The 20,006-nt window shown below is 45.7% G+C and overlaps 1 protein-coding gene across 1 annotated transcript in view; it reads left to right on the forward strand.

The window, feature by feature from the left end:
- The window catches only part of SLC44A4 (solute carrier family 44 member 4), a 46,028-nt gene that overhangs the window by 9,037 nt on the left and 16,985 nt on the right, over nt 1-20,006 (forward strand). The window contains exons 2-3 of the mRNA XM_075836431.1: nt 7,915-7,963; nt 8,670-8,743. Of these exons, the coding sequence (XP_075692546.1) occupies nt 7,915-7,963; nt 8,670-8,743 (123 nt within the window). The remainder of the gene's footprint in view (nt 1-7,914; nt 7,964-8,669; nt 8,744-20,006) is intronic.

Genomic DNA, 20,006 nt, shown 5'->3' on the forward strand with positions numbered 1-20,006 from the left:
GAAGGTGTCCGGGCCGTAGAAGTGTACCGCAAAAGATAGGACATGTCCTATCTTTTGCGTTTTATGGGTCGTGCTCCCATACTTTATATAGGAGCGCGGGCCGAGAACGCGGGTGACTGCCGCAGCAGTTGGCGGTTGGCCGTGTCCATGATTACAGGCATGGTCGTGTGCATGGGGCCTTAGTTTTAACTGTTTTTCTCCAAGTTTTCCAACCGTGACAACAGGTAGTGGCAGCCATTACCGCTCCCCTAGAGGTTGCCACCTGAGGAAATGTTCTCACCTTATAGATGGTGGACCTCTGGACTTAATCTTCTCATACTCTATATACTATATATCATGTAGCTAAGGTCTGTCCACTTTAGGCACTCACTTTTTATTAGAGGGGTCATCTGAAAATAATCTGATCACAGGGGCTCTCAGCGATCAGCTGTGGAAGAACCTGAAAGTGTTTAATTTCCCTGCAGCGCCACCACAGGAAACATTAGGCATTACACCTCTCCAATGGAAATGTATACGCTATACATAAAATGCACAGGTCCTCCAGAGAAAGAGATGCTCTTGTTAGCCGCTCTCTTCCCAAATGAGGAACCACTTCCGTCTTAACTAAGAATTCCCCAAAACAGTATTTGAACATGTATTTTCTATACCCAACAATCCCTTTAAGATCATTATAGACTTTGAAACAATGACAACAACTGGAGATTTCCAAATGATCGATTTTTATTTTTTTTCCCACGCTGAGGTTATCTGTTCTGACCCTGCTCCTTGTATATTGGCTCATGGTCGATCATGAGTCTTGAGCGTCATTGGTTACTTTAGACTTTAATAAAATTGCGTATTTCTAAGCTCTGGCTTCATTCATTGTCGAGTCAAATATAGTTACACTTGATGGGTGACATATAGGGAGACACCCTTGTAGATCTTCCATAGAAGGCATCCTGCCAGTCTGAACAATGTACCCGCTGAGGGCAGGTCACAGACGAGTCGTCAGCCTGCTCAGATCACATTTTTTTTATACCTCGGCCTCTATCCAAACAATGACATCACTATCCGCCTTCTCTACCGGTGGTGTGAACCTGCACAGGACCCCTCCCGGCACAGTCCCTGCAGAGCGGTGGGGGATACATATTCTGGGATAAGTCCCGTATTGATTATTTTTGCAATGAGGCCCCAAGTAAAAGAGCATCAGGAACTTCATATAAGCCTATTACAAATGTTGCCGTTTGTGTGCCCCTTGTTGGCAGTTTATGGCATTCCTTTAGTGGGCAATTTATGTGACCCTTTTAATTGACACTTGGTTTAAAGGGACCTTTTTTTAAATGAGGGGCATGTAGACAGCGGGAAATCTTGAGGGATCCCTGTAAAGCTCTACCCTGGAGTCTTGGGTTTTGTAATCCATACCAGAAATTCTCAATTGTGAACCATATGCCTGTTAATACACGAACTTCTGGAAATCTTGCAGAGCATTGCTCTATTGACCCCTGCAATACTGTTATCCATGCTGGGCATTGTTCTATTATCCTTCGCAATACCCAAACCCATGCAGAGCTTTGCCCCCCATCAGCCTCCAGTTTTCTTCCAGTACTCCTCAACCATGCAGAGCATTTCTCCATCAACCTTGCCATATCTGCTATTGCAGCAAAACATTGCACCATTAGTCTTCGCCAATACTATTAATCCTGCAGAACGATGCTCCATTGTACCTTGCCGTTCCTCCTGAGAATTGCTGTCGTAAACTTTTCGATATCCATAACCCTAAATATTTGCACCAACACCCACGAATTTCTATGTGACTCCATATGATGGTAAAGACAAAGTATGGAGGCTGAGGAGAGACGGGCACAGAGCTCAAGACATATCCCGGGGGTATGAAGAGACAGAGGGGGCGAAGAAAGCTTGTGATGAGGGAGTCTACTTTGCCTTGGGCAAGAGGGGTAAGAAGTGGGTGGAGGGGTAAGTTACAGGGTGAAAATCAAGAAGTGAACGCGAGTCTATAGACGGCACATTCACGACCTGTAATATAACTCTGGGCTTTTGTTCTTGGTGACGGGTGAGGCTCCACGCCCGCATTATACACACTGTTTGTACGAACACGGAAATGTATATTTAGCCTTTATCAAGAATGTGGGCAGCGGTGAGGACATCATAGACTCCCAATGAGAATATTGTAAATCTCGATATGAGCAACGTAAAAGGAAAAAAAAGTCCCTTTTGAAAGCGACATTTTTTTTTTACATTCCTAAAGGAATTAGGGAACTTTGAGATAATCGAGGAGGGGCGGCATTCAGGACCCCCGGTATATTAGCCAGAATTGAGTATAACAACAAAGAGCGTCTTTCTTTGGAGGACCCTGCCCGTCTGTGCGTTACATAAACAGCCCATTGATTTCAGTGCCTACCATGTAATGATTAATTTCCCCTGTGGTGGCGCTGCATTTTAATTGACCACTTGCTGCCAAATTCCTTCACAGTCAGATTATAGCCAATCACTGGGGGTTCCACCATTGGCGTCACCCTGTGATCAGCTTATTTTTGAGGGGCCCTACTGAGGGGCAGAAAAACGTGCCACCCCTCTCCCGAGGCGCCAGTTTCAGACTTCTTTCCACAGAAAATATGACACTTATGTATTTGAAGTTATTGTTCATTCTTGGAGTAGAGGAAAGAGAAGCTTCATGTCGATCACAATAAATCCGTATTGATTAGCATTTATTGATTGAAGTGCATGCTGGGGGACAAGGTGGTGGGTGTGCAGCTCTGTGAAGACATCTGATCTAATATCACGTCATGCGGTCGCGTCGTTAAATAGCAGAAGGCTGGGGCGAAGTTTTTGCTCATAGGAAAGTGCTGTCCATGGCGGTGCTTGTCCCGAGTTCTATGAATGCAGTCCGCAATGTAAACTATGGGTGTTTTTTTATTCTGGTTGCTATGGTAACATCCTGGGACCTATATACATCTGTGTGGGCTGGGGAGAAACACGAGCCACACCGTGATCGCTATGCCCCCGATAAAGCTTCTCATCTTCGGGGTTAATATATTGTCTTTTTTTGGCTGAACGTTCCTACTTCTGTTCCGAAGGAGCGAGAGGTTTATGGTTAATAATCTTAACGTGGTTTAGGGTTTGCTGGTAATACCCCTGGTGGTCCAAGGTTTTTTAGGGATTACATTTTTTTTAATCTCTATTGGTCTATGGGGGGGGGGGGGTGAATGGATTACAAGTAATAACCATGGCGGTCTTATGTAGTTAAAGAGTTAATGGTAATGTCCCTGGTAGTCTAGAGAAGTTAAGGGCCAATAATTTGTACCTCTCTATGGAATACAAAATACATTGCTGGCTATTAAAGATCAAATAGAAAATACTTACCTAATTTTTGTGACGTTAGTGCTCCCTCTTTCGTCTCCGTCAATGAATAATGTCCACAATCTCTATCTGCTCTTTCTATAGAGCAGACTGTGCTAATGTCTAGGAATAGGCGCCAGCAAAGTTTTGGGAATGCGGTTTAGAATACTGCTCACCCTATGGCCTGTATGTCACAATGACCGACATTGCGATAACATACCTTCTAACTTTCAAGTGTGACAAAAAGGGACAACCAATGCAGCACGCATCTTTTAAGCCACGCCTCTAATTCCACCCAATCTCCGCTCATACACACCCGCTTCAGCCCACACAGTATCATGCTCGCATAGTGCCTCCCACACCGTATAATACCAAATAGCTGCCCTCACACAGTATTATACCGCCATAGCTGTCTCCATACAGTATAATGTTCCCATAGCTGCCACCATACAGTACAATGCCCACACAGATACCCCCATACAGTATAATGCGCCCCATACAGTATAATGCCCACGCAGATACCCCATACAGTATAATGCCCCATAACTGCCCTACGCAGTATAATGCGCCCCATACAGTATAATGCCCACGCAGATACCCCCATACAGTATAATGCCCCCTTATCTGCACCTAGTACCAGCTCCCTTGTAGATAGTGACACAGTGCCCATGTAGATATTGCCCATGAGGATAGAACCACAGTGTCTCCTTTAGGTAGTGCCACAGACCCCTTGAAAATAGCGCCAGCCACCCTCCTGTAGATAGTGCCATTGGGACTCCCTTTAGGAGCGGAATCCCTAACTAGAGCATAGGCCCAAAATTCCTTTCCTAGAGGGAAGCCCTGATGTCACTGTCCATATATGGACAGTGACGTCAGTGGCTACTCCTTGAGCGGAGTCCTTGTTGATGAATATGGCCGGGGATTCCGATCCAGGAGGTGCCCCTGATGTCAATGTCCATATATGGACAGTGACCTCAGGAGTTTCCTCTAGGAGCAGGATCATCGGCAACGGGGCCAGATTATCGGCAACGGGGATTCCGCTCAAGGAGTAGCCACTGAGTTCACTGTCCATATATGGATAGTGATGTCAAGGGCTTCCCCGAGCACAGCACTTAAAGTAGCGCTGTGGCGAGGAGTCCTTGGTGAGCGGAGAAGCTCCCTCTGATCCTCCGCTCTGAACTATTTCTGAAGCAGGGAGCTGATGGTTCCCTGCTTCAGAATTGGGTTCAACTGTATCTACGTCCTGAGGACGCAGATACAGTTGACAGCGGGATATACCCCTGGCTGCCCGGGACATCCGGGACTGTCCCGCTGAATCTGATGGGACGGTTAGGAGGTATGTGATAATACTGGCGACTTTAAGAGAGGTCAGAAGATAGAGATGACCACACAGCTGTGAGTTAAAGGGGTTATGCCGGAACCAAAAATTATTATCAGTGTAGTCACTGCAGTATGTGAGTACACTCGCTAATATACATTCCAGTCCCCCGTCGTGCTGATTCTGAGTTTTTTTTATGATTTTTTTTTTATAGCGCTGGGTCGGTCACGTGACGAAGAGTCGTATCGTCATAAAGAAGGCTATGCAACTAGACTTTCGGTCCCCCGGCAGCTCCTTTTCACAACGGTCACTAAGGGGCTTAAACTAGGCCGTCTCCTTTTCACGGAGGCCCAGTCTAAGTCTAAAATAGGCTGGTTACTAAGGGGTTAACCGTCGTACAGTTGTCTCTGATTGGGCAAAGTACTTTATGAACACTATGTTTGATCTTTTAAAAGTGGCCTGGGGGGTCTGGCGCTGTTGGACCCCCTGACACACAAGTCCGGATTAAGGTCTATCCTTAAATATTAGACCTCTCTCTAGACCTATCAGGACATACCCTTCCAAATCCAGTCTAGTCACACATCTAAGCACAGTGGCAAAATCATTAATTCCATTAGTGTGGATGCAAATCTATCTCCCTTCTCTCGCCATGTGCCATGACAATGCTGTGGTCCCCATGGATGTATAACTTCTTATTAAGTGCATAAATAAGAGTAACAAGTAGTGTCCAGTTAAAGGGGTGGTCTAGTTTAGAAAACCCATTTCATGCACCCTATTAGTGAATTCTGAGTTAATAGAGGGGAGCCCCCTGTCCTCTCTTGTCAAGAGAGGAGGATCCTGGAGAGTGGTTACAAAGAGCGTCTCTCACCCTGGAGGACCTGTCCTGTCCTACATTACCCAGATAACACATTGATTTTAATTGTCACTGTGTAAGGCCTCATTTACACGAGCGTGTGCATTTTGCGCACGCAAAAAAACGAAGCGTTTTGTGTGCGCAAAAGTCACTTGACAGCTCCGTGTGTCATCAGTGTATGATGCGCGGCTGCGTGATTTTCGCGCAGCCGCCATCATAGAGATGAGGTTAGTCGACGTCAGTCACTGTCCAGGGTGCTGAAAGAGTTAACTGATCGGCAGTAACTCTTTCAGCACCCTCGACAGTGAATTCCGATCACAATATACACCAACCTGTGAATAAAAAAAAGACGTTCATACTTACCAAGAACTTCCTGCTTCCTCCAGTCCGGTCTCCCGGCCGTTGCCTTGGTGACGCGTCCCTCTCTTGTCATCTGGCCCCACCTCCCTGGATGACGCGGCAGTCCATGTGACCGCTGCAGCCTGTGCTTGGCCTGTGATTGGCTGCAGCTGTCACTTGGACTGAATTGTCATCCCGGGAGGTCAGACTGGAGGAAGAAGCCGGGAGTTATCGGTAAGTCAGAACTTCTTTTTTTTTTTTACATGTTCATGTATATTGTGATCGGAAGTCACTGTCCAGGGTGCTGAACCAGTTAAACTCTTTCAGCACCGTGGACAGTGACTGTCTCCTGACGCCGCGTACCGGAAATTTTTTTGCCGGGTTCGGTCAAAACGAGTTCGGCCGAACCCGGTGAAGTTCGGTTCGCTCATCTCTAATTTGACACTCCGTTTGGATGTTTGTTCTCAGAAAAGCACATGGTGCTTTTCTGTTTACATTCAGAGTTTGACAGCTCTTGCGCGAATCACGCAGTTCGCACGGAAGTGCTTCCGTGCGACCTTTGTGGTTTTCACGCACCCATTGACTTCAATGGGTGCGTGATGCGCGAAAAACGCAGAAATTTAGAACATGTCGTGAGTTTTTTTCAGCGCACTCACGCTGAGCAAAACTCACGGACTGTCTGCATGCCCCCATAGACTTGTATAGGTCCGTGCGACCCGCGTGAAAAGCACGCGCGTCGCACGGATGTATATCACGCTCGTGTAAATCCGGCCTTACGCTCAATTCCCCCTGTGGTGGCGCTGCTGGAAAATTTAACACTTACTGCCAGGTTTCCTCACAGATTACAGCTGATCACTGGGGGTCCCAGCTGGGGGACAATTTGGGATCAGCTTATTGTCAAGGGATCCCTCTAGCATGTAGGGATCGTCCAAAGCTTAGAATCAATGTAAGGCAATCATACAGTGCCCTGAAAATGTGTATCCTGAGGACCGGTATGATGGCCCCTAGATAGTGGAGGTCCTGCGGCATTTTCCCCTTTTGCTCTCCTTTTGTTCCAGCCCCGAAACAGTCCTCTCCACCTCCCCTTTTTGGTGGCCATGTGTGTTTATTAGTCATTGTGTATGATACCTGAGGAAAGTGCATGTCATAAAAACTCAGCCTGTACTATGACAAACCAAGGTTGTTAACAGGATTTAAGCTTAAGTGTATAATTTCCCGGTAATTAACTGATAAGAGCTGCAAATATGCCGCAATTACCACATTACTGTGACGATAACCGTCCTGTGACGAGGAAGGGTATGGAGGACGGTCACAGGTGGACACACATTCCACCATCAGTGGTAAGATTTCTTCTTCTTTTTTTAGTCATAAGTAGAGCTGTAAACCAACGTCTGGCTGCCAAAATGTCTAATGTTCGGCCTACAAAACTTTGTGACCAGAGTAGGCTGCACATAAATGATAAATGGAGCCCATCTACTGGTAACCGTGCCCACCACCACACCTACTCATATCTGGGCAGAAGGATCAAGGGCTTTTTTTTTTCTCACCCTATCTCTTCTTTGAAAAAAGAGACTTGTGATCATTGAGGCAATGCCATCTTCCCTTGTTTGCTACCCTTATGGTAACTTTGGAGAAGTAGAGCCCTGCTTGGGGTCCCGCCAAGGTACGTGGCGGTCCTCGGGCAGAAAATTTGGTGGCCCCTTCACAGTAAGCATGTCATAATGTGTGGCTAACATGATTAATCACATTTAAGACATTCATGGCATATCCATGGACCTAGGTCAAGAATGGTGGCTCTTCGACCCTGGTGAGGTGGCAACGCATGTGCGTGTGTCTCTCCATTGTGTTCTATGGGAGTTAAGGGAACAGTCAAGCAAGTTGGAAGGAACTAGGTGGTGGAGGCTCCTGGGCATTTGCCCCTTTTTCCTTTACTATGATGTGGAAGGGTGAAGTATTAGGAGATAATGTGCGTTTGTATACACCTTCCAAAAAGGCAAGTGCAGGCTCAGTATATTCAACCCCCCCTGGGTACAAGTCTGTTAATACATCTTTTTTTTTCCCCACATAGGTGAACCGGCAAAATTTGACCCAAAGTTTAATGGACCTATCAAAAATCGGTGAGTGAATTGTCTCTCTAGGTCTGGAATCGGCCTTCCAATGTCAGCCATAGCTGTTGCTCATGCGCAGTCATCTTTGTTGCTTGGCTGCTGATATGCTTATATTTCGTTCAGCAGACACGTCCATGTGTTGACGTCGCGTAGGAGGATATGGGTTTTCATGCTAACATAGAATATCAATTTTTTGGAACACAAATTTGTGTCATGGAAAGAAATGTCAAATTATCAGTTTCCTTGAGAGTAGGGCATAACACCAATGTCCCATAAATGCTGTAACCAGTGGGCACAAATGGATCTAATATAGGGCTTGAACAGAAGTCGAAAAACATGGAGACTTTCTTCCAAAAACAGCACCACACCTGTCCAGAGGTTGTGTGGTATTGTAGCTCAGCCTCATTCACTTCAATAGATTTGAGCTGCAATACCTGACACAACCCATGGACCCGTGTGGTGCTGTTTCTGGAAGAAAGAAGCCATGTTTTTCTAATCCTGGACAACCCCTTTAAATGGCCTTCCTGAAATTGCTGACTGGGTCAATAGAGAATACCTTCGGATACCCTAAAAGCAACCTTACTTGGTCTATTTAGAGAAAATTTTGGGTCGACACCGAACATGGTCAGATTCAGAAGAATATGTTATAGAAAAAAAATGAATGAGGCCCCTTGTATGTGTTTCCTCTCACTGACTGTCTCCATTCTTCACGTAGGAGCTGCACGGACATCATCTGCTGTGTCCTGTTCATGGTGTTCATTCTCGGTTACATAGTGGTTGGAATTCTAGGTAAGCATGGAAATCATGATGAGATAGAAGTCGGTGTTCTTTAAATATTTACATGGATTGGGTGTGTGTATGTCTGGAGTATACGTTACAAGTGCGTATTCGCTGGCCAAATGGTACAAAAAAGTCACGCGGAAATGTCTATGGAAAGTATAGAATGATGGGGCTCATTGGCCTCGCTTGAAGCTCCGGGGCCCCAATGCAAAATATGTAACAGGACCCCCCAACTATCATGTGCCATTTATAATACTGGTGTCGTCTTATGGGGGCCTTTGGGCCCCCCCCTCAAGCAGCTTAGCCTGGGTACGACTGCTACCTCTGCACCCCCTATAATCAGGGATCAGCACATAGATCATATAATGGTGTGCACTGTGACGTGAGCGGATGTGTCTGTACTACAAGGATCATTGCAAAATATTTTGTACGCTCCATGGATACTTGCCGGTCCTTTCGGATTGTACAGGAATTTCTTGAAAAATAGTTCCTGACTGGCAATATTCATGTGGTCACTGGCTGGCACTGTTATGAGGGCACTTTGGCTCTATTATAGGGGCACTCTGACCGGCACTTTTATGTGGAAGCTCTGCCTCTGTAATGTGGCACTATAGCAGTCACTGTTATGGGGCCGTCTGGCTTTACTATAGGGGCACTTTGACGGCCACCGTTATGTGGAAGATCTGGCTCTACTATATGGGCACTCTGGCGCTGTTATGAGGGAGCTCTTGGTCTGTTATGTGGCACTTTGACTGGCACTGTTATACGGAAGCTCTGGTTTTATTTGGCCACCCCGGCTCTATTATGTGGATGCTCCGGTTCTGTTATGGGGTTACTCTGGCTGACAGTGTTTTGTGGGCACTCTTGCAGTTATGGGAGCGCAGTCTGTATTTATGGACACGTCTGTCTTTTCCTTGAAAGCATTTCTTGGAGTGTGTTCTGATGTGAAAATCTGCAGTAAATCCTTAGCGGAAAAATCTGCTACATGTGAATGAGGTTTTGAAAATCCCATTGATGTGTATTGTACTGCGTGGACTCCGCACCAAAAATCTGCAACAAATCCGCCATCTCTGACCATGGCCTCGGCCATAGGTAGCCGACTATAACTTGAAGATGTTATTGCCGATAAAGTTTTTTTTATAAAAAGAGCACAGGACGTGACGAGACATGTAATACTGTATATTCTGTATCATGGAAACCATAACTACAGGCCGGTCACGGAGGGCATGTGATTTGTCACATCAAAGATCTGGCGCAGCACCATGAATTCCGTTTTAAATAGAAGCTATGAGGCAGACCTAAGGGTATGTTCACGGAATAAAAAATGGCTGAAAATCAAGGGAAAAAAGCCTCTGATTTTCAGCCATTTTTGTAGCTGAAAACATTTTTTTTTTTTTTAAGCAATTTTGTAGCTTTTTTTTTTTTTTTTTTTTTTTTTTTTAACCATGAAAAACGGCTCAAGAAGTGACATGCTCCTTTTTACGCGCCGTTTTTTTACATGACATTTCATAAAACGGTGGTGTAAAAAAACAACAACCCATTTGAACGTAATGCAGTTTTTCCCCATTGAATTCAATGGCCGGATGTTTGAAAGGGTTTAGCTACCGTTTTTTCAGGCGTATTTCGAGGCGTTTACGCCCCAAAATATGCCTGAAAACACAGCGTGTGAACATAACCTAAAGATACAAAACACATGAAAAAAAATAAATGAAAGTCCAGATTTCTCCATAATTGACACTGAACCCAGAAAATAAAAGGTACGCCATGTCTTTAAAGAGATTTGCCATGTATATGACGGTAAGTCGTTATAAGATCAGTAGTCGCTGATATCTGCCTTGAGTCTTATCACCAATTCTATAACTTGCAATAAAAACAAGCTGCGAACTACTGAGAGTCAGTGAAGAAAATGGCCGCCATAAGTCTGTTAAACATATCAGAAAGAGATAAGATTATCTGCAGGAACGGCGTGATAAAACAGTCTCACACTTCCCTCTGTGTACAGAACATTCAACAATAGCCATTACTTACGCAAAAGAGACTCCGGCGCTGACGTAGCTGTAAAGCTGGCCATAGATTGCTGCCTGCCGAAAGCTCCTTCAGCCAACAGCTGTTCCTCCCGACCCCGAACACGTGAACGGGCTCGGCTGAGCGTCCATGTGTACTGAATAAGGAGCGAGAAATAAAGGTGGCCATTCTCCATATGCTGCGGGTGTCAGCTGTGTTTTTACAGCTGACACCCGGGACGAACGGCCTGGAACAGCGATCGCGCTGTTCCTGGCCGTTTAACCCCCTCAATCGAGACCGCAGCATTTGAGGCGTTAGAGGGGGTGCCCCCCCTTCCGACAGCTCATCGCCTCCCGCTACGCAATCGGGGTGCCGATGGTTGTCATGGCAGCCCAGGGGCCTAATGAAGGCAGGGCTTAATAGAAGCCTGTAAAAATAAAGATATACTGCTATACATTAGTATTGCAGTGTATTGTACCAGTGATATGATGTGCATTTCCTTTTAATGATCGCTGGTTCAAGTCCTCTAGGGGGACTAAAAAATGTGTAAAAAAAAAAAAAGTTAAATAAGTAGTGGAAAAAAATATATATATTAAAAGTTCAATAAAACCCCCTTTTCCCATTTTTCCTATAAAGTAATGTAAATAAAGTAATCAAAATTGGTATCGCTGTATGGGTATGTTCACACGGCCTATTTACGGACGTAATTCGGGCGTTTTTGCCCCGAATTACGTCTGAAAATAGCGCCTCAATAGCGCTGACAAACATCTGCCCATTGAAAGCAATGGGCAGACGTTTGTCTGTTCACACGAGGCGTATATTTACGCGCTGCTGTCAAATGACTTCGCGTAAATAGACGCCCGCGTCAAAGAAGTGGCCTGTCACTTCTTTGGCCGTAATTGGAGCCGTTATTCATTGACTCCAATGAATAGCAGCGCTAATTACGGCCGTAATTGACGCGACGTTCAAGCGCCTGCACATGCCGGTACGGCTGAAATTACGGGGATGTTTTCAGGCTGAAACATCCCCGTAATTTCAGCCGTAACGGACGCCCTCGTGTGAACATACCCTATCTGTAAGAGTCTGAAGTATTACAATATAGAATTATTTAACGTGCACGGTAAACGCCGTAAAAAATTAAACCACCAAAATCACAGTTTTATTGGTCAACTTAGATCTAAAATAAAATGTAATAAAAAGTTGTATGTACCAATAAAAACGACAGCTCAAAAATAAGCCCTCGCACCGCTCAATCCACGGATAAATAAAAAAGTTCCGGCTCTCAGAATGGGGTGAAACAGAACAAATTTACTTTAACAAAAAGTTTTTTGTTTTTTTTAAAGTAGTAAAATATAAAAAAACTATATAAATTTGGTACCACAGCAATTGTATTGAGCCACAGAATAAAGTTAAGTTGTCATTTTTTTTTTTTATAATTTATTTAACATGTACGAGAAGTACAGGAAAGAATAGAAAATATACAAGATACATCTATATTTTTACATTTAGGCTCTTGGGGGAGCCCTCACGGTGTATCTGTTCCTCAAACTACCAATAAAAGCATATCACCTAAATGGGAGATTCTATTACTACCCCTTAGCCCAGTGCCCCCTCCCCCTCCGTTATATGGTACTTTAAAGGAACAATGTCACCACCAAAAATTTTTTCATGTCAGTTTAATGTTAGTGTTTTATTAAAAACGTTTTTATTTATTTGTGTGTTTGTGTGTTACTTTTTTCTATTTTTTCACTTTTTCTTCCCTATGGGGGCTGCCATTTTTTTTTCCATTTCTGTATGTGTCGATTAACGACACATACAGACATGGAATACGGCAGCTCCAGTCCCGTAGGGACTGCGAACGGGGCCCGTCCCATCCACTTCTGTGTACGCCGTCTGTGTGGGAACTGCGCATGCGCCGCTCCCACACAGTCCAATTTGAAATGCGCGCCGTCCGGCGCCATTTTCCTGTGGACTGGAAGTCGCGGCCGGACAGTAAGATTACTACTTCCGGTCGCAGCTTCTGGACTTGTGCACTTGGACCAGCGGCAGCAGACGGAGCGGACGGGCCGGAGGGAGCCGCGGCGGCAGGAGCAGGTAAGAGATTTCTATGTATGTTCGTGTTTGTGTGTGTTTACTACTGTATGTAAACCTACTACACTGTGTGTTAGCTAAAAAAATGGCGACACACAGTGTAGGAGGTTAGACCGTTCAATCCCCTCGTTTATCCCGGCACTAGCCAGGATAAAGGAGGGGGGGATTCTCAGAGCTCACTAGAGCGAGTGCTTTTTTCCCAATTTTGCAGCAAAAAGCAATGTGGTTGCTTTACCACATGCAATGCTGCAATTTTGGGAATAGCTCCATCTAGTGACCAGTGCTGGGAAATATTATAAATTAGAATCTAATTTATAATATTTCCTGACTCGTGAAAAAAATAAAATAAATGTGAACAATGTTTAATAACCTACACACTAATTGTTTAACTAAAAAAAAAAATACATGTTTTGCTGGCAACACATTCCCTTTAAATGCTACCAATAGAAATAACTCCTCCCACAAAAAAAAAAAAAAGCCCCCACACTGCTCTATTGACGGAAAAATAAAAACGTTATGGCTCATGGAAGGCGTGAAAAAACAAAATTCAAAAAATGTCCGTGTCCTTAAGGGGTTAATTGATAGGGGTTTGTTCTAAATAATAGGAGTGAGGAGTTAAATTGGTGAAGTGCTTCATTCTGTGGAATAACGGGTCCATTTAGAGTCTGGCAAATGTTGCACATGTTGGTTATAGCGCATTTCCTTCTGAAATATTGGGGGAAATGGCTCTTTCTAGACATTGTTCTCATGAAAAACGGACTTTGATTAAAAAGTTGATTAGAGAGGGAAAAACATAGAGAAAAGTGCAGCAAATTATAGGCGACTCAGCTAAAATGATCCCAAATGCCTTGAAGTGGCGACCAAAACCTGAAAGACGCGGAAGGAAGCGGGGAAGGATTGAAGAATAGCCAAAGGGGCAAACGCTCAGCCAATGATCACCTCCAGAGAGATGAAAGAAGATCTGAAGTTACCGGTGATCTGCTACAATCACAAGATGATTACGTGAAGCCACGTCACCAGCAAGGACTCCAAGGAACACAATGACTGGCCCAAAGAGAAATGGCGCAACATTTTGTGGACTGATGAAAGCAAAATAGTTTTTGGGTCTAGTGGCTGCAGACCGTATGTCAGACGACCCCCGAGCGCTGAATTCAAACCACAGCACACTGTGAAGACCGTAAAGCAAGGTGCTGCAAAAATCATGATATGGGTTGAGATGTTTCGCATACCATAGTGTTGGGCCTATTTATCGCATACAACGGATCATGGGTCAGTCGGAATATATCAAAGAGCTTGAGGATATCATGCTGCCCTATGCCGAAGAAGAAATGCCCTTGAAATGGGTGTTTCAACACGCCAATGACCCAAAACACACCAGTAAGGCTCCATGCACATGACTGTAAAAATCGTCTGTAATTCCGGACCCATTCACTTCTATTGTCCACCGACACATTCCCGTTTTATTTACGGAAAGGTGTCCGGGCCGTAGAACTGTCCGCAAAAGATTGGACATGTCCTATACTTTGCTTTTTTATGGGCCGTGCTGCCATACTTTGTATGGGAGCACGGGCCAAAAATGCGGGTGGCAGTCCGCGGCCGGCCCTGCCCGCAATGATTACGGGCACGGCCGCGTGCATGAGGCCTAAGCGAACAACACGTTGGTTACAGACAAATAGGATTGAAGTAATGGAGTGGCAGCCCAATCCCCTGACATCAATCCCATAGAGAACTTGTGGGGTGGCCTAAAAAATGTAAAATCCCCCAAAAATTCAGAAGAACTGTGGAGCGTCGTCCAGTCTTCCCGGACTGGATACCTGTTCAGAGGGGCCAGGATTTGGTCGACTCCATGTAACACAGATGTCAAGCAGTTCTCGGAAACATCGGCTATGCCACGAAATATTAGTTCAGGAAAGTCAAATCTGACTTTTTTTCAGTTTATGCTTTAGATTTTTGAGTTTTTAAAGAAAAATGCTGGAACAATTTTTTTTTTTGAACAGCCTAATATTCCTTTTTCTTTACTTTCTGTAAAGGATTTACACAAACTGGAGAAATGTTGTGATTTGGAGGTGAACGTGTCGTATTTCCAGTGCATTTGCATTTAGGCAAATAAAAGTTATTGTAATGATTTTGCGCTTTATTTGCTTTTATAACTCACTGCTATTTTTTTGGCAGATTTGATACAGGGATCGTTTCCTTGTTCCTTATCAGTAGCACCGCCTCATTGGAAATAACTTTCTCTGCCAGCCCGTAAATTGCAGGATGTTGCCAGAAGGAGTTAACCCCTTCCTTAATAAACCGTGGATTGGAAGGATTTGGTCCTCAGATTTCACCTATTTAAGGCTTCGTTCACATTTGCGTCAGGGCTCCGTTCCATCTGAGCTTTCCGTCAGAACGGAGCCCTGACTGACACAAACGGAAACCATTCATTTCAATGGTGACGGATCCGGTGCCAATGGGTTCCATTGTTTTGACAGAATCAATACCATAATCGACTACGCTATTCTGGTTCTCTTTTGCCTCACTGGTTGTTTTTGGTTATGATTCAATGTCAAAGGGGCTGTGCAGGATTAGGAAAACATGGCTGCTTTCTAACAAAAACAGCGAGGTATGTGTCCACAGGTTGTGTGTGATATTGCAGGTCAGCACCATTCATTTAAATGGATCTGAGCTGCAATACCAGACACAACCCGTAGGCATGGGTGGCACTGTTTCTGCATGAAATTAGCCATGTTTTTTTGGAAATCCCGGACAACTGGCCAAAAAGGCTAATTGTTATCAAGTGCAGTCGTTAGCAATACTTTGCGCCAAATTACAGATGTGAACCCCATCAATAGAAGCCCAGTCCAGGTCATCGCTCACGGCAAAGATCGATCTATTCATTGTTGGCAAAGTATCATTTTAGCATATTGCATTGTCATCCTGAATGACCAACACACACCAACCATAAAGTTCTTCCGAAAATAGACATCCAAAATTTCTAGTGTATGGCCAACTTTATTTTGCTGCATGACTGGCTCTGTCTCATGGTTCGTTGTAAGACTCTGTTCACATTGGCGTACTAAGGACGCCGTGATGGAACGGTCGTGTAACAGATACCACGACGCCCAGTAGACCCCCTTCACTAACATTGGGTTCCGTCGCTTTGTTTTGCGTTTTGATGGGAAAAATAGATGTGCGTGCAGTGCTTTTTTTCCGTCAAATATTATGGAATCTGCGATGGAGGCTCCGACGGGAATACAGCCTCACATTGTGTATCGTAGGGGACCCTCATGTGAATACGGCCTTATATTGTGTATCGTAGGGGACCCTCATGTGAATACGGCCTTACATTGTGTATCGTAGGGGACCCTGATGTGAATACGGCCTCACATTGTGTATCGTAGGGGACCCTGATGTGGATGCAGCCTCACATTGTGTATCGTAGGGGACCCTGATGTGAATACAGCCTCACATTGTGTATCGTAGGGGACCCTCATGTGAATACGGCCTTACATTGTGTATCGTAGGGGACCCTGATGTGAATACGGCCTTACATTGTGTATCGTAGGGGACCCTGATGTGAATACAGCCTCACATTGTGTATCGTAGGGGACCCTCATGTGAATACGGCCTTACATTGTGTATCGTAGGGGACCCTGATGTGAATACGGCCTTACATTGTGTATCGTAGGGGACTCTGATGTGAATACAGCCTCACATTGTGTATCGTAGGGGGCTCTGATGTGAATACAGCCTCACATTGTGTATCGTAGGGGACCCTGATGTGAATACAGCCTTACATTGTGTATCGTAGGGGACCCTGATGTGGATACAGCCTTACATTGTGTATCATAGGGGACTCTGATGTGGATACAGCCTTACATTGTGTATCATAGGGGACCCTGATGTGGATACAGCCTTACATTGTGTATCGTAGGGGACCCTGATGTGAATACAGCCTCACAATGTGTATCATAGGGGACCCTGATGTAGATACAGCCTTACATTGTGTATCATAGGGGACCCTGATGTGGATACAGCCTTACATTGTGTATCATAGGGGACCCTGATGTGGATACAGCCTTACATTTGTGTATCATAGGGGACCCTGATGTGAATACAGCCTCACATTGTGTATCGTAGTGGACCCTGATGTGAATACAGCCTCACATTGTGTATCGTAGGGGACTCTGATGTGAATACAGCCTTACATTGTGTATCGTAGGGGACCCTGATGTGAATACAGCCTCACATTGTATATCGTAGGGGACTCTGATGTGGATACAGCCTTACATTTTGTATCGTAGGGGACCCTGATGTGAATACAGCCTCACATTGTGTATCGTAGGGGACTCTGATGTGAATACGGCCTCACATTGTGTATTGTAGGGGACTCTGATACAGCCTCACATTGTGTATCATAGGGGACCCTGATGTGAATACGGCCTCACATTGTGTATCGTAGGGGACCCTGATGTGAATACGGCCTCACATTGTGTATCGTAGGGGACCCTGATGTGAATACGGCCTTCCATTGTGTATCGTAGGGGACCCTGATGTGAATACGGCCTTACATTGTGTATCGTAGGGGACTTAATTCAGGAGTCTTGCTTGTAAGAAATTATGTAGAAGTCGTTTTGTTAGGACAATCTTGAGGACGTGGTTGTTGAATGTTAAATGGTCGGTCACACGACTAGTCTCTGGATTGTGGTATGTGAGGGTGCCGCGCCGTACAACACTCCTGTTAGTGGTAAAACCAGTTAAGCCAAAACATTTCCGGAGGGTATGTAGATCACTTGCTCAAGAAGCTTGGAAATTAGAAGTGATGGTGAAAGTGGTGACTAAAAAGCCAAAGAATATAAAATCTACCACAATCCTCGGACGTCCTTGCTGGTGGTTGTGTTTGCATCAAACTTCTGGGCCCTAATGCAAAACCTGTAACGGGGTCCCCCACCCACCATGTGCCATTTATAATACTAGCGTCTTCTGTGGGAACGTGGCATTTGGGCCCCCCTCAAGCACTTGCTACCTCGGCACCCCCTATAGCGAAACATTGGTAATCTGTGCAGGGGACAACCCTGAAATCTCCTGGTCAGGGGGAACTACGGAGGATATAATAGGCAGGAACTATCACCTTTTTCAGTAGGGGCAACAGGCTGGTTCAAAGATGTGGTTTTGGGTGGGCAAAGCAGTCAACAAATCGTAGTCAGTAAAGTAGGTGTAGAGCAGAGGCCGGCAACTTGTTTTGTAAGGTGTGCCGATCTAAATAAAAAAACCTCAAAGATGAAGTACTCTGTGCCATGCAACATGGAAGTCATATAAGACAATCAGTTACCATGTAAGTGACATTGAGCAATGAATCCGTTAGTTAAACTTCCATTTCAGTGTGACCCTTGTACGCGGCACATAGCGCACCATAACCGGACTTTTGGCGTTTAGCTGCCATATTGTATGAAGTCTCAGTCCTGTTTAGCTGGTGCTGAGGTCCTTTTCTCACTCGCTCCAACATACAAAATGCTTGTAAATATGGACAGGGAACAGTCTTTTTCGCTGGTGCAGATATCGCCCCCAAACCTTGTATTTGTGTAATAAGGCTGTGTTCACAGAGTTTTTTGCAGGAGGAAAATTCCTCCTACAAAAACTGCTCCAGACGTTTTTTGCACAGTGGTTTGACAAAAACTCGTCAAGGCGTTTTTTTTCCAGTTTCTGACTGATTGAAATGGGGTTTTTTGGAGGCGCTTCTTTTTACCGCGACGCGGTTTTTCCGCTCGCGGTAAAAAACTTGTCCACTTCCCATCAATCAATGGGAGGCATTTTCGGGCAATTTTTGACTAGTTTTGCGGAGCGGTTAATGCGCCAAAAAACTCAGTGTGAACATAAGACCAGTCATGAAGAAAATCCTGAATTTTCTGAAGTTTCCTCCTCAGCATTAACTCCTGGCCTGCCCGGTAAGGGAAAGTCATCGCCACGGTAAAAAGACTGTTAAAAACTTGCTTGCTGTGGCTGCCTAAAACATGACACAGCGCCGATTTGCAGGGTGGCACTCCATTCAGTTCTCCCCCTCCTCATGTAGACTCAACTTGAGAAGGGGGGAACTGAGTGGAATGCTACCCTGCAGATCGGCGCTGCGTTGTGTGCTTGGCAGCACTGGACACCTGGAGAGAGCGCGGCGCTGCAATGTGTGCTTGGCGGCACTGGACACCTGCAGATCGGCGCTGCGTTGTGTGCTTGGCAGCACTGGACACCTGGAGAGAGAGCGGCGCTGTGTTGTGTGCTTGGCGGCACTGGACACCTGCAGATCGGCGCTGCATTGTGTGCTTGGCGGCACTGGATACCTGGAGAGAGAGCGCGGCGCTGCAATGTGTGCTTGGCGGCACTGGACACCTGCAGATCGGCGCTGCGTTGTGTGCTTGGCAGCACTGGACACCTGGAGAGAGAGCGGCGCTGTGTTGTGTGCTTGGCGGCACTGGACACCTGCAGATCGGCGCTGCATTGTGTGCTTGGCGGCACTGGATACCTGGAGAGAGAGCGCGGCGCTGCAATGTGTGCTTGGCGGCACTGGACACCTGCAGATCGGCGCTGCGTTGTGTGCTTGGCGGCACTGGACACCTGCAGATCGGCGCTGCGTTGTGTGCTTGGCGGCACTGGACACCTGCAGATCGGCGCTGCGTTGTGTGCTTGGCGGCACTGGACACCTGCAGATCGGCGCTGCGTTGTGTGCTTGGTGGCACTGGACAACTGGAGAGAGAGTGGTGCTGCGTTGTGTGCTTGGCAAGCACACAATACAGCTCCTCTCTCCCGGTTTCCAGCTCCACCAAGCACATAACGCAGTGCGGCTCTGTCCAGGTGTCCAGTGCCGCCAAGCACACATTGCAGCGCCGCTCTCTCTCCAGGTATCCAGTGCCGCGAAGCACACAATGGTGCTGGACACCGGGAGAGAGAAGCATACCAGGCAAACATTCCCCACTAATGTAGGGATTGCCCTCGATGGGAAAATATTTTCATTGGACCCACAATGGTTGAGAATTCATATTGTAGGGTTTGTGAGGAGCTTATTTTGGGGATAAGGCTTGGCCTGGGAGATTTAACCCTTGCCAGCAAAAAGTAACCACGTGGTTTACATCAAGTTATAGATAACTGAATAAGCCGAAAATGAAATGATGGAAGAAACAACCTATAAGACAATGGTCTCCAACCT

The sequence above is a fragment of the Rhinoderma darwinii genome, chromosome 8 (genome assembly GCF_050947455.1).
Source record: "Rhinoderma darwinii isolate aRhiDar2 chromosome 8, aRhiDar2.hap1, whole genome shotgun sequence".
Lineage (NCBI taxonomy): Eukaryota > Metazoa > Chordata > Amphibia > Anura > Rhinodermatidae > Rhinoderma > Rhinoderma darwinii.